The sequence below is a fragment of the Limulus polyphemus genome, unplaced genomic scaffold (genome assembly GCF_000517525.1).
Source record: "Limulus polyphemus unplaced genomic scaffold, Limulus_polyphemus-2.1.2 Scaffold439, whole genome shotgun sequence".
NCBI lineage: Eukaryota > Metazoa > Arthropoda > Merostomata > Xiphosura > Limulidae > Limulus > Limulus polyphemus.
In genome coordinates this window covers 169,599-185,904 of record NW_013666049.1, presented here as the reverse complement: position 1 = coordinate 185,904, position 16,306 = coordinate 169,599, and the positions used below count along the sequence as shown (strand labels likewise).

At 35.5% G+C, this 16,306-nt stretch overlaps 1 protein-coding gene across 4 annotated transcripts in view; it reads right to left on the bottom strand.

The window, feature by feature from the left end:
* LOC106458280 (eye-specific diacylglycerol kinase-like) overlaps window positions 1-16,306 on the bottom strand; it is a 216,564-nt gene that overhangs the window by 33,586 nt on the left and 166,672 nt on the right. For all 4 annotated transcript variants that reach the window (XM_022384448.1, XM_022384449.1, XM_022384451.1 and 1 more), the window contains 3 exons: window positions 15,489-15,557; window positions 12,083-12,115; window positions 11,082-11,234 (listed from right to left, as the gene is read on the bottom strand). In XM_022384448.1, coding sequence (XP_022240156.1) covers window positions 11,082-11,234; window positions 12,083-12,115; window positions 15,489-15,557 — 255 coding nt within the window. The remainder of the gene's footprint in view (window positions 1-11,081; window positions 11,235-12,082; window positions 12,116-15,488; window positions 15,558-16,306) is intronic.

The window sequence follows — 16,306 nt, the reverse complement described above, 5'->3', positions numbered from 1 at the left end:
TATTGTAGAATATTGTATTATGTCGAATTAAACTTACTCAAGCACTATTGTAGAATATTGTATTATGTCGAATTAAACTTACTCAAGCACTATTGTAGAATATATGTTTATGTCGAATTAAACTTACTCAAGCACTATTGTAGAATATTGTATTATGTCGAATTAAACTTACTCAAGCACTATTGTAGAATATTGTATTATGTCGAATTAAACTTACTCAAGCACTATTGTAGAATATATGTTTATGTCGAATTAAACTTACTCAAGCACTATTGTAGAATATATGTTTATGTCGAATTAAACTTACTCAAGCACTATTGTAGAATATTATATTATGTCGAATTAAACTTACTTGAATAAGTTTCACTGACTTTTGATACGTATTTTTGTATATATTACAATTGTATATATTACAATTTTCATACTCTACTATTTCATCATGTATATTGATAACGATAATTCTAGTACTTTATATGATTTGTTGAGTTTTCAAAAGAACTCTGTCAATGGTTACATCTAGGCGATGGTTGCCATTCGGATGAACCATTTTTGTTTGCTTGTTTCTTTGTGCACTTACGGTATGTATAGTTCACGAGCTGCAAGGACATAAACAACACGAAGGTTGTAGCAGGAACACGGGGAGTGGGGTGCGAGGGGTGATGTTGCACCCTCCAGTCGTTAAAGATGCGATATGTACATTATACGAGACCTTCGGGTTTTGTGACATCCAATTCAAGATCGTTCCCGCGTTTATGGGCGTTAGTTTCGGAAGTCAACATAAGTTGTAATGGTGTTTATTCTACACACCACTAGTCGTTAAACCTCACATGTCCCGAAGATATCTTGAAAGTACTGTTTACTCTGCCGCCTTTTCTTTCCTCTTCATGTACAAGGAAAGAAATACCATCCAATCGATGCGTTACTATCGCGATATGGTCTGTGAAAACAGCTGAGAACCACATGCACACAGAGTTTTGCTGGAATATAACAAGCGTGCAGGTGGAGAAAACAACCATCGTTTATCTTAACGTTGCACTATACGTCTTTTGAAGTCGGTCGTCAATGGGAATAAACTACTTAGTCAAATCCACATGAACATTACGTAGGTGTCTCAATCTTTTGAAGTCTGTCGTCAATCGGAATAAACTACTTTGTCAAATCCACATGAACATTACGTAGGTGTCTCAATCTTTTGAAGTCTGTCGTCAATCGGAATAAACTACTTTGTCAAATCCACATGAACATTACGTAGGTGTCTCAATCTTTTGAAGTCTGTCGTCAATCGGAATAAACTACTTTGTCAAATCCACATGAACATTACGTAGGTGTCTCAATCTTTTGAAGTCTGTCGTCAATCGGAATAAACTACTTAGTCAAATCCACGTGAACATTACTTAGGTGTCTCAAGCAACATTCGTTCAACCTTAACTGAAAGATAGAGATTTAATTTTCTGCAGATCTGACAGAATCTCATATTCCATGATCTCACACTTTCGAAAACAAAACTTGGAAATAACTGAAACATCTTGGAAATTCGACAACAACTTTAAAGGATCCCTTTCGAACTTTACATCTGGAATATGCAAATTTTCGAAAAAGATATGAATAGATCGCGTTTATGCATAATTTTCTTCGTACTTAACGGTGAGCAATATATAGACTGGGGGACACATATAGAAATTTTGGAAGGGTAGGAGTCACCTTCAGCTAAGGCAGCTTTACTAGCCGCAGCATAGCGGCTCACAGAATGGCTCCGAGTTTGTTTTGTTTTTTTTATCAAGTACAAACTTTTAGCTCATAGCTCCGTCATCTCTTGACCGATATGAGATCTAATTACAGTTTTGGACTCAAGAGGTCAAACCCTTTCGATTGATGTTTTTGACCACGTCCAAGGTCTCATACATTAATTTACTCTAATCCTGCCTAAAACAATTTCAATTTGAAGGTAGGCTGGTAGAGATCCTGATGAGTAATAAAATAGAAACGGGTATACGCGCGCCCCACGCTTGATATTGCTGGCACACAAAAATATGGCCTCTAAAATGCAAAAAAATATATAAATATATCACAGATTAATTTATTTTAATCCTGTCTAAGCGAATTTCAAATGCCACGGCTATTGAGGATTCTCTCTTGTTTTCTAACAGAATGTCTAGTCTTTGGAATGAGGTGCCTTCAGATGTGGTAGAAGTAGTTAATCTATGGGAATCTAAAGGAAAACTTGATAAGTATTTGAATAATAAGGGCTGGTTTTGAGTGCTGTATCTTTATTTCAGACTTTAATATAGCAGGTGGGACGGTCTAGATGGGCCAGTAAGTACCTAATTGTTCTTAAGTTACACGTATACATATATTATTTTTGTATTTTTTCGGATTTGAATCTATTAAACGTTTCTTAAGATTTCTGTGGTGCAGAGTCGAAAACTGACTGTATAGTGTTTCTTATCAGGGGAATGAGTTGGGTCTCGAATTTATGAATTTTGATATTTTACATATGAATATCATAATGTCAAAAGAAGCGTTTAAAGTGCAGAACAGGCTTCACGTATTAAGGACAGTTTACATTTCAATGATGCTCTTATAATAAAAAAAAAAGTGTACAATAACATAATAATTTTGGGGTAAAGTTACGATACATAGTGTTGATATACATGAACATTCAGCAATGTTTTATTATACAAAAGCTGTGCACCTGGGCACATTTTGATCCATATTAGGTTATAAGACACAACTGATTCATCGATCCTACTCCGAGGTAACAATGTTGGATTGATTTCGTTTGTTTTGGATTTCGCACAAAGCTACACGAAGGCTATCTGCGCTAGCCGTTCAGTAGCAATGAAAGACTAGAAGGAATGCAGCTAGTTATCATCACCCACCGCCAACTCTTGGGCTACTCTTTTACCAACGAATAGTGGGATTGACCGTTACATCATAACGCTCCCACGGTTGAAAGGGCGAGCATGTTTGGTGTGTCGGGGATTCGAACCCGAGACCCTCAGATCGCGAGTCAAGCACCGAAACCACCTGGTCATGCCGGGCCTAACAACGTTGGATCCAGACTTCTACCGTGAGAAACATAAAGTGGACGCTGAAGCCTTTTCTTTCTTCCTCGATTGTTAAAAATTCAACATATTTTAACATTTATGGGGATTATTGTATTCTCACGGTGTTAAACTTTTAGATTATAACTTTATAACACGTTTTATTGAAAGTTTGACAGGATTGAAGAGCAAGTCAACATGAACCTGGTCATGTACACGTGCTCTAGTAATGACTTATCTCCTAATTAAACGAAGTAACCTTCTTGATGAGGTATCTTTCTTATATATTTAACTTTCTTTACGCCCTCCAGGTGTCTCAGCGAGGGGTGTCCCAAGGGTTTATAGCGCTAAAAATAGGGTTTCGAGACCCGTGGTGAGCGGATTATAGATAGCCCACTTTATAGCTTTACGCTTAGCAACAAAGGAACGAAAACAAAAACTTTCTTTACAATTTCCACTGGTGTAAAAACTCGTTACTTTGCAACTATCCAGGTAATATGCGAGAAGATATTACTAAAACTTTCCGACATAAGATTCTACAGCAAGTTCGTTTTTCGGTTGTGTTTTTTTACGGCTGCTTATGAATGACTTTTTTAAGCACAGCTATTGGTAAATATTTCTGATTTGTTTGATAACGTACTCTGTCAGCTAAATGAACTCATCATCAATGGTATACAGCATAATAAAATAGTTTGTTTGTTTTTGAATTTCGCGCAAAACTACACGAGGGCTATCTGCTCTAGCCGTCTCTAATTTAGCAGGGAAGGCAGCTAGTCATCACCACCCACCGCCAACTCTTGGGCTACTCTTTTACCAACGAATAGTGGGATTGACCATCACATAATGCTCCCACGGCTGAAAGGGCGAGCATGTTTGGTGTGACGGGGATTCGAACCCGCGAAGATGGTTAGGGCGCTCGAATCGCAATCTGAGAGGGCCATAATAAAACAGTTGGCTCAATACACGAATACTTGGATTGTGACATATGTAGCATCATATGGCGGTGCCATATTCTATGACTGTAGCGAAGGAGAATATTTTCTGATTTATATGCATTCCAATCGGATCCCATCTTATGCAATGAATTTACTAATTTTCAACAAGAGTTAAACAATAACCTTGATAATGCATGTTTTTGATTTGATAGTAATATAATTCTTCCACCTCTGCCAACCATATAGGTGCAGACCTACCAAAACGTTAGATGTTAAGCCTACTTCGGTAAGCTGTGTAGCAGAATTTACACAATGTCTCCAGAAGAGTAAACACAGAACAATGTTTAGTAGTTTTTTAAGTATTATATAAAATTTTAAATTTGATTTGCTTTCGGTCAGCGGAAGAAGCTTTGCAACACTATTCTAAACACTTAGATTAAGATATAGTAGAATCATGGATACAAGGCAGTCACTTACTGCTACTACAGGGTAATACGTAGCAAATCTGTAAACAATGTACTGGGAGTCTTCAATCTCAGAGAGCTGTTTTATCTTATTCTGACTTTTTGTTTTCATGTGTGTTGTCATGCTCTTTTATTTGTTATACAGCTTCAGCTGGAAACAAACACTGGTATCCCAGGTCAAGCTATACCTTTGTATTTAATGCTGACTGTCGTAAATTCAAAAAATTCTCTGATTTACTGCGAATAATTCACTATCAACTACATGCAATATCTAGGCGTGGAATTCTACATTTGTAGCCAGTAGTCACATACGATGGTGGCTACCTCATCAATGATTTTTTCGGGTTGCAGTATCCACTGAGTTATTGTTTGAGCATGACAATTACAATTCACTTGTTCAATCTGGTTCACACCATAACAGTCATTGTTCACGAAAAATGATTAAATATACAGCTCCTAGACCACTACTGTATCTGTTATATCCCAGCCAGCCTGGTGAACTATGGTACTGGATGAAAGGCCTCGTTCATGGGTTCTTAGAAATAGTCTGTTATATCCCAGCCAGCCTGATAAATCATGGTACTGGATGAAAGGCCTCGTTCATGGGTTCTTAGAAATAGTCTGTTATATCCCAGCCAGCCTGATGAATCATGGTACTGGATGAAAGATCTCGTTCATGAGTTCTTAGAAATACATGCAAGGAACGCATCGAACTACATCTTGCACATATTTCTTTAATGGCTGACTAGGCTAAAGGGTGAAAAATCTTAGTTAATGGCATATCTTAACTCTAGGACTTCATTTTCAACCTTTTTCAAGGTTATGTCTCTCATGAGTTCCATGGCATGCACATTTACTTACACGTTTCACCCGTTAAGTCATATTTTACATTATAATAGGTTTGTAGATCTCCCTTCTTTTTAACATGCTCAATGTCTTAATGATCCTGTTAACTAGGGTCCAGAGGGGTATCTGTTTAGATTACCTTGCGTTGACATTATTTAGTTTGTCATAAGTTGTTGTCCAAAATGTACATGTACACACATCTGTTGTTTACAGAGCAACAGTTTCTCGCACAACATGAACTGCGTGTTTTGAATAAGCATATACTACACATAACAATATTTCGAAATCTGTGTTAGATGAAGTAACAAAGTACTGACAGGTGGGTTTTTTGTTGGCTAAATGAGTTTATATATTTCAAAATGTTTATTATAACACACTCCATTTTAAGTAAAGATGCCACTTGTAAGTTAGTGTACTCAAACTTTAAAAACATCTAAACAAAAGGTGGGGTTTTTAACACGAAACTACACAACTGGGCTATTTACGCTTTGTTTACCGCGAAGAATCGAACCCCAGATTTTACCGTTGAGTCACCGATGTAAACAAATAAAAGTTACACATGGGAATATAAGATACTGCATATTAAGTATTCCACCTAAACCATTAAGTACTTAAGAAATAATTATGAATAATATCGATTATAATACTTATTATCGAGGTACGTACTTCAACATAAGTATTACACTATAATGAATTTTACTGAACTAAAACAAAACGGTTAACATAACTTTTGAAAATACATAAATAGTTCATTTCATACTGAAATACAAACTTTAAATTACACACAAAACGCCAGTATTCCTAATAATGGTAACAAAGTAGCTGCTATTTTGTGTCAATTCTATGCTAATGATACGTTGTGAAGTAAACACTGCAGGACCATAAGTAGATGTATAATAAAATAATTTATATTTTACCGTAATTTAAATTTTGTTTGTTTGTTTTGGAACTTCGCGCAAACCTACACGAGGGCTATCTGCGCTAGCCGTCCCTAATTTAGCAGTGTAAGACTAGAGGGAAGGCAGCTAGTCATCACCACCCACCGCTAACTCTTGGGCTTCTCTTTTACCAACGAATAGTGGGATTGACCGTCACATTATAACGCCCCCACGGCTGAAAGGGCGAGCATGTTTGGTGGGACGGGGATTCGAACCCGCGACCATCAGATTGCGAGTCGAGTGCCCTAACCACCTGGCCACGCCGGGCCCGTAATTTAAATACCAACTCTAACCTGATTGGTTTAAATGCAATACTTATGTGCTACTGTAATATGTTTAATATTTTACACCTTTAACTCATTCTTGTATATTTGTAGGCTTTAAACCTAGACGTCTACTAATGACTGTTTCAAACTAGTATAATAACAATAATAATGAAACACCTTTTTAGTTGTTTCTGTTTTCATTGAGCTGCTTGGTCTTAGGGAACGACCACGAGCGGGATTCTTTCAAGGCTGTTTGACCATGATTCACAATCTCGAGCCTTTAGCTAGTTCTTAATTGGTGTAACCACGAAGAACGATTTTCACGAAAAGCTACACAAGGGCTGTCTCAAATTTTGAATTAATAAACTACAGAAAAGGCAGCCAGGCAACGGTACCCATTGTCAGCTTTGGGCTACTATTGTTTGACAAAATAGTAGAATTTGATCTTCAAATGATCGTGGTAACGGGACGAGAACTATAAATCTTTGGATTCACAGTACAAGCACGGTAACCACTAGGTCACGTCCAGCACACAAAATGATAAAGCTTTTTTTTAATTATCTGCTCTGTGTGTGTGTGTGTGTGTGTGTATATTCAATTGGAGTTTTGTTTTCGTCTTCTTCCAGTTCGGTTTCAGTTCTGGACCACTGCAAGTCATTCGTCTTGGTACACCGTGCAGTAAAGATAAATATATCGTATGTGACTTTGGTGGTCAGTCAAGTGATACCTCATCCGAATGTCATATAAAGCACTATTTTATATTTGTAATATAATTCTGATTGATTGATTGGCGTTCATTTCATTTACTGTAAAGTGACTTAATTTCTAAACGTACACATGCAATTCACAATTTTTAACATTCGTTGATTTTTCAATACCTTAGCTCAGATCCTAGCAAATCTCTCTTCAATGCAGAGATAACCTACGTGCAGGAATTCTCTAAACAGGAGCGTTACATAATAGAAACAAACACGGACTGATTATGAAGAAAACAGAGCCGTTATTACAAGAAACACACATAACCTTATCTCGTCAAATAATTAATCCTTTGTTGCAGGAAAACCATTAAAGGTCTGGATTTTGATAAAGCAGCAAAAACCGGAGTATTGGGGAAAACTTTTATAAGATATTGCTGAAAGAAACTGCTCACACTTCCAAAAAAATGAGTTTGAACAGTTCTATTAACCTTCTAATGGTATATTTCTGACACAGCGGAACAAAGGATATCGTGATAGCAACGATAAATCATCTGTGACGATTGTACACGTAAATTGTATGAGTGCCTAATTAAGCGAGATAAAAATCTATTAAAATAGAGTTCACGAGAATGATAAAGAACAAACGGTGAAATTAAGTCAACTACTGTACATGAAGGGGTTTAATTAAGTTTTATCCCTTTACCTGGAAAGCACCTTCACTAAAGAAAAACACCTTGGAAAATGAGCGAACACGTGTTTCAGCTCTTGGTTAATGAAGATAATTTTCTTCGAATTACAAATTGCCTCAAGCATTAAAATGTTAGCGCCATGATTTTTTCTATTACGTTCATAATGCTTTATTTTGGAATACATTTAGTATCATCAATCACTTATTTTGAACATGCTTTCTAGAAAATTACAGCTTGTTAAGTGAACTTTATATATATATATATATATACACACACATCGCACATGTACATACATAATCAAGTTTTATACATGTTATATCTTAAAATTTAATGAAAATCACACAGATTTTTCTTTCAGGCGGGAGTAAAAAAGTTCAAAAGGTTATATAAGTCGATGGCGATTACGAGGCTAAAAATATATTTTTCTGCTCATTTTTAACCACCTTCAGAACATTACAGTACTTTTCTTTTAAAAGTTTCGTTTTACGTTTACTTGCTGATTATAAGTATTACTTCTTTACAAGTTACGGTTTTTACAGTAAGAAGGAATATTTTTAGAACAGATAAAACGCTTCGATCGCTCGTGCGATGAATCTCAAGTACACTCGTTTTAACGGTAAAAAACGTTTTATTATTTAAATCAACATTCAATAATCTAACAATATATTTAAATTTTAGAATACTGATAGTGGTTAATTATGCATGTGCAAATGAATCCGCGTGAATTGAAACATTATTTATTTATAGCTGAACAGTGAATAAATAGGAAAATGTTGTACGAAATATTTACAGAAGATTGGGAACGTCTGAGGAAATAACGATCAAAGTGTTATAGAGATGTGCCTAGGTATTTGTTAATTGTGGGATTGTTTGATTTTATTAATAAGGCTTCTCTGATTTTTCTTCTGTTAATGTCAGGTTCACGTTTTAGTTCTGTGACATCCTGTTCAGAAAAACTATGGTTGTTTTCGTTCATAAGTTTATGGACTTGGGAAAGGGGCTTTTGGTGTTCTTTTAACCTGATGTTAAAGTTACGTCTTATTTCACCAATGTTTTTGTTTGTTTGTAGTTAAGGACAAAACTGCACAACGAGCTATCTGTGCTGAGCCCACCTTGGTATCGAAACCCGATTTTTAGCGTTATAAACCTTCAGAGTTACCGCTGTGCCACTGAGGGGGAGGGATATTTAAACAACGTAGATATTGTATGATTAATGAATGTTTAATGGACTGCTTGTACCTTGTTTCTTGAGTGGGACAATGAAACAGTTTATTAACGAAATCAAAACCTTCATAACGGGAACTTTACTATAGAAGTTGACCTTGCTGTTATAACTTCAAAACACATACAAAACAAAAACGTTAAATTAAAATATAGTTGATAAGAATTATCGCAAGTATATTAGAGTTATGTGATTTTTCGATATTAATCTTTAATGGAAAACAAATGAGAAAACGATCATACGTCCTTTCTGTCGTGTAGGGCCTGGCATGGCCAGGTGGTTGTTGTTTGTTTGTTATTAAGCACAAAGCTACACAAAGGGCTACCTATGTTCTGGCCATCACGGGTATCATAACCCAGTTTGATCGCTGTAAGTCCGCAGACATCCCGCTGTGCCACTGGGGGAAGGGGCAGGCTAGGTGGTTAGGGTACTCAATTCGCAATATGCGGGTCACAGGTTCGAATCCTATCATCGAACATGCTCGCCCTTTCAGCCGTTGACTGTCACATTATAATATGACAGTCAATCCAATTTTTCGTTGATAAAATAGTAACCCAAAAGTTGGCGGTGGGTGGTGTTGACTAGCTGCTTTCTCTCTACTCTATCACTTCTAAATTAGGGACGGGTAGCGCAGATAACCCTGGAGTAGCTTTGCGCGAAATTCAATAAAAAACAAGATTTCTTCTATGTCACAACAATTTGTTACAGAAATGATTGGAACATGCATTGTTTAAAGCTGAATAGCTCAATTGGTAGGAAAATATATATATACACAGAATAACAAGTTATAAGGTTGAGTCCTTCCGCTTTTAATATTTACGTCTTCAGAAATAAAATTAAGAATTTACGAAAGGCGATGTGGCTTCTTTTTTTTTTAATCATAATAAGAAATTTTAATTTGCTATCACATAAAAGTTTTGATTAATAAAGAATACATTCGTAGAAATAAGCATAAAAAGTAATAACTAGCTAAACCGAATTTTCTTCGAATTAGAGAAAATTTTTCAAAATTTGACTTTGATAACAATTATAAGGGAATAGTCTTTTAGCAATATTTCATGCCATGGTTTGTACTTGGAATTTTTTCGTAGAATATTATTTTAACATATAAATTTCACGTTTTCTTGTAGTCAAATACACGAACTGAATGTTGAATATGTAACTTGCATTTCTTAATTACCACTTCCTCTTCATGCGTAAAATCAGTAAACACGGGCTTTTACTGTCTCAGTTAAAATATTGTTTAAATCAAAGAATGCAGGAAGTTAAATATGCTAATATATCTATCCAATATATGCGATCCAGTTTGCAAAATGGCCTTGTTTCTTTATTGTTGAGCATAAAGCTGCACGGTGGGTTATCCGTGTTGTGCCCACCTAAAGTTTTGTTTTAAGCGCAAGGATAATCAATGGTATCTATCTGGCTCATGCTCAATATAGGGATCGAATTCCCGCGTTATGAGCCCTTAAGTTTACCGATACAGTTTCACCTTTTAATGATAATACAGATTTTATAGCCTAGTTGAATATAGAAGACAGTCTACTCTTCAATATCTTGTAGTGAAATAAGATATTATAAAATGGAAGAGAGATAGAGAGAGTTTCCTTGGACACATAAGATGTCGAATCCGCATCCCACCAAACATGCTCGCCCTTTCAGCCGTGGGGGCGTTATAATGTGACGGTCAATCCCACTATTCGTTAGTAAAAGAGTAGCCCAAGAGTTGGCGGTGGGTGGTGATGACTAGCTGCCTTCCCTCTAGTCTTACACTGCTAAATTAGGGACGGCTAGCGCAGATAGCCCTCGTGTAGCTTTGCGCGAAATTCCAAAAAACAAACAAACAAACAAATACATAAGATGTACAAACTGGAGTTTCTTTAATCCTAGAATATTTTTTTTTATCGCAATGTAAACATTTTAAGGAAAACAAAAACAATGCGAATGTCAGACACATTTGGCAACAGCTGATATTATTTTACCTTTTTTGGAAGTTTTACAATCCACGTTGGAGGCACAATTATATCCGCGTGCATTCCGAGAGTACAGTGTTCTTGTAATTTTTGGAAAGTGAAGCAGGAGTCTTTGTTGTGGTAGGCCAACTTGCACCAAGAGCAGCTAATGGCCACAATTTCCTGGAAGATCCATTAACCACACATCACATATAAGTTTCAACTATATGGTTCTCCAAATTATAAGATAGAAAACCGATATAAGATTACTCTGTTTTAAATTATTACTTTACATAAAACTATTACAATATTTATTTTTTTCAATTATTTCTGCATTATCTTCTAACTGAACGAGAGACTTACATACGCACGTGAAGATCTATAGTACTTCTTTCTATACAATAATCTGCCTTTAAAATGGTTACTGAAATAAAAACTAATTGGAAAACCGCTGCTTTTTTTTATACAGAACACCAAATGATTGTACCAGAAATGAAATACAATGAAACAGGTGTAACTGTGGCTATGACTGAAACATGCGTGAAGGTTGGTATTAGAATCTCGTTCTCAGGTTTATAAAAATGATTTGTTTGTTTGTAATTATGCACAAAGCTACACAACGAGCTACCTTTACTCTGCCCACCACGAGTATCGAAACGCGGTTTCTAGCGTTGTAAGTCCGCAGACATACCGCTGTGCCACTGTGGGTGGGAGGGGGGCGTATAAAAATGTCCATGGAAATTTTTCGTCTGGTAAAGTTCGAAAAAAACTCACATTTGAATTTATTAAACACAGTACATCTGTTTAGACAAAAAATACTTGAGGTAAAAAAAAAGTATTTTGTTTCATTGTTACTAGATTTATGAAGTACCATTGTATAAAAAGGTGATCAAATATATCTTTATCTATTACGAAGGATGTATAAAGGTCGAAAAATATATACAGAATTACATTTAAATACAATATCATCTCAGTCACTACAAATTATTTAATTAAAACTTTTTACTATATAAAAATAAACCAATTCTTACCTTGCTCCCAAAAGATAACTTCGACTGAAATGACTGTAACGAAAAAATAAGAGATAGAAACAATCAAAATTTGCTTGTAATTTCGTGATTAAAAATGGTAGAAACTAAGCGAAAATATACTATATTACAAGAAAAGAAATAATCTAATTGTTTTTTTTGTATCTCTTAGAAATAACTACGTATATTTGCGTGTGGAAAACTTCCTCACATTTAGTCTTTGCACACAACTAGACTAACGACAAGAATCTTATCACATATTTCAAATCTTACAGTGTATTTTGAATAAAAAACAAACTACAGTAAAAAGTAAAAGAGGGTAGTTTGAAATCAGTGCCAAAGCTTGTCTGAATTCAGTGAATCCAGCAATTTTAATCTGCATTATTATACAAAAGTAACTTTTCTTTTTTATCAGTTACTTTTACTTGAACAACTGACTAGATTTAAGTCAGCGTTATTGATCAAGTTAAGGTTTGATAAACTTGATCTGTCAGTATTAGCGTTACCTATGTTTTAACCATTTGAGGGGGGGATAATATCCGTTACATAGGTGAGCATCAAATACTGGAGAAGGTGGGGCGGATCGTTGAGTACGTTCTTGATTGTTTAATTACTTCCCTGGGCTTACGACCGCGGCTTTAGATGAATTTTAAATAAATCCTCCTTCTTGCTTGTTAGTATGTGTTTCTACTTAGATATAAATAAAGTGTGAATCCAGTAGAAGGCGCTTATTTGGATAATATTTCGGTTGTTTGTTGAAATTCGTGCAAAGCTAATTGAGGTCTACATGCAATAACCATCCTATTTTTATTTTATGTAGGTTGTTATATGTAAATTGATATATATATGTGTGTGTGTTTGTGTGCGTGTAATAATTAACAATAGCAATAAAAGTAGGTCAAGCAATGTTTTGAAATTAGACTAATTAAATTCACCAGGAAAACCAATATTTCCGCAAGAAAAAAAAACGTTTATTAAACTTAGCTAAGACCTTTGAGGTACATTTGATTAGAAATAGAATTTTCAATCCGAAAGGAACCTTATAAACACACGGGAAAGAAAGTTTAAACCAAGATACCCCTAGGCGTAGACAGCAACCAGTAGCATCCGTCGCCACAAGGGCTTTCTTCTGATCTTTTTATATCTGGTTTAGATATTTGATATACATTCTTCCTAATAGACAGCCCAAAATCAAAACATTAGTTAACATGCTATTTGGTGAAACACCGAAAAACGGGACACTTTGAAATATCACGAGCGTTAGAAATCCGTAAATAAACTATATATTTTTTCCTCTTCAAAACGTTTTGCCCAGAAACAAAAAATCGAGTGTGTTCTTCAGTATTCAGACTTTATTAGAGAGCAGTTGGGAATTTACTTTCAGAGTCTGTTTAAAAACAACTTATATACAATTTATATCTATTCATGACGTCAGTTACTGGGTGTATAAAGTTACAACCTGTTCACAAGTTACTTATTAGATGTGTCACAATGTTACATTATAACCACGAGGTTAGTTATTAGGTGTACCATAAAGTCACAATCTGCTCGCTAAGAAACTTATCCTGCGTAAACATTAATATCACAATGTATCCATTAAGTTATTATGTGTAATATAATGTTAAAGTGTGTGTATCCAATATTTAAATCAATCCAAGAAAAATCTTGAAAGTTATCATTGAAATGTGACTATTTTGTCACTATTTATCTTTACGTGATTTATACAGTATTATAATTCCTACAGTGTGTCCACTTATTGGACTATCAAGTCTTTAGTGGTATGTTTCTTCTAGATTCATGCTAGTTACTCAACAAAACTACTTATATACAACACAAATAAACATGGTGATTCTAAATAAATATTTTAAAATTAAAGTTTTACTTTAAATTGATTGCAATATTAGCTATAAGAAGATAAAACTATTGTTATAAGATAATTCAGTCAACTCCTCGGCCATCTAATGATCCGTTCTGTGGCATATGGTGTAAATGGTTGGTCATTTAGCTTGTACATGAGCATTCGGTTAAGGAATTTTTACATTTTCACAGTTCAGGACATCTCTCTTCAATATGGAGTACCGTCACCACAGACAGCAAGGGCAGCCTAGCATCGACTTTTCAAGGGAGTAAGAGTGATGATAAGGTTCTGAGACATCCTTCACCACTTACCTGAAAAGAGGTTTCCTAGTCACCTTATAACCTGGAGTCATTTCACAGAATGCGATGTATCTCCCAGGCACTACTGCCTAGGCACCTTAGAACCCGACTCTCTTCAAAGAATGCGATGAATCAACCAGGAGCTACTTCCTAGGCACTTTATAACCTGGACTCACTTCACAGAATGCGATGTATCTCCCAGGCACTACTGCCTAGGCACCTTAGAACCCGGACTCTCTTCAAAGAATGCGATGAATCAACCAGGAGCTACTTCCTAGGCACTTTAGAACCCGGACTCACTTCACAGAATGCGATGTATTTCCCAGGAGCTACTTCCTAGGCACTTTAGAACCTGGAGTAACTTCACGGAATGTGACACATCTTCCGGGAGCTGTTTCTCAGGCACCGAAGAACCTGAAGTAACTTCACGCAATGCGACACATCTTTCAGGAGCTGTTTCTTGGGCACTGCAGAACCTGGGATCACTTCACGGAATGCAATGCATCACCCAAGAACTGGTTCCTGGGCACCTTTAGAGTCTGGAGTCATTAAACTGGATGCGACTCGCCTCCCAAGTACATTCCATACACGATTGATGGGATTATAGTCCCCAAAACGCGTAGGCCATTGAATTTGGTCAACCCCTGTTCCTCAAGGAATGTGTCAACCACTTTAGTGGGCATTGCCATCCATTAGACTGATGCAGAGCCAATCGCAACAGCTTATTATAGGAGAAGGTGTAATTGGATGTATTACATATAATGTGTAGAATTAATTATATTATTCAAAATAATGCAGAGGTCTGTATGTCCACTAACAGTTAGTGAAAATAACACTGCAAATGGAACTGTCAGAAGTCTTGATACTGGAAAACTAGTTTCGACATATTCGTATGTCGTCTTAAGTTTCAAGAATACGACATAAAATTGAAGAGGACATACGATGGTGTAGAAAATAGTTTCTCCAGTAGTTTCATAGAGTAGTTCTCATAGAGAAAATATAAATTCCTAATTTTTCTGCAAGTCAGTACGTTAACATTTTCTCTTGTCCTGCTGATGTTATAACAAGAAACAATGTTCATGGAAACTGGATGACCTTTACTTTTTTCTTTTACCATTTTTGATGGAACCTGGGAAAAACGAGTCTCGTGAACTTGAGCATGAAAATGACCAACCTTTTCCTGTTATCAATGTAATTCAGTTTACAAAAAAAAAATCATCTAACGCATAATAACAAAAAAAACTTTTATTACCTTGCCACACTGTTGACATCTGCCTTTCTGCTGACGACGATGGACCCAATGATGAAAAATTACAGTTTGCTGTGGTAGGAAAAAACAAAACAAAAAACAATTCTTTCACTTTTTCCTTAATAGCACAAATACAAAGATAGCATTGCGAACCTATTCTCATGTGGCTAATTAGGCCCAACATTTAAGGTACTGCACTATCTTACCAACACTCCAAAAATAGTAAAAAACTCTCGTACAGAATTCCTTTAGGACCTAGAATCTTGGTGAAACGAGCCAAGAAAATATCTGGATTGCTTGTTTAAAGTCTTATAGGGCACGATTAACTTCATCTTTATGGCCTGATAAGTTTAATTCAATAGCTTTTTTATTGCTTATTATTCTAACAAATAAAGGAAAAACATTTTTCTAGTATCTGTAACCAGGTAATTAATGAGTTATAGTTTTTGTTTTACAATTTTTTACAACATTTCTTATTGATGGTGGAATTAAATGGATTTTTTTTTCGCACTTGCTTCACTAATCCGTCATATAGATCAATATTAATTGCAGCATCAACCTGGAATCACATGTAAATGATGTAAACAACCTTACAGGTTTATCTATTTATATATCCACCAATTCTTATATTTAATCAGCTATAAAAGAAGCATTCATAAATGTAATTAAAAAGTATATGGCATTTTTTTAACACAAATATAATATCGAAAATAATAACTAATAATTCAAAACAGGATAAAAAATACTTACCTTCCATTTAGCATGCGGAGTAAATACTAAAATACTAGACATCATTTAACCCAAAAAACTTCTTTTATACA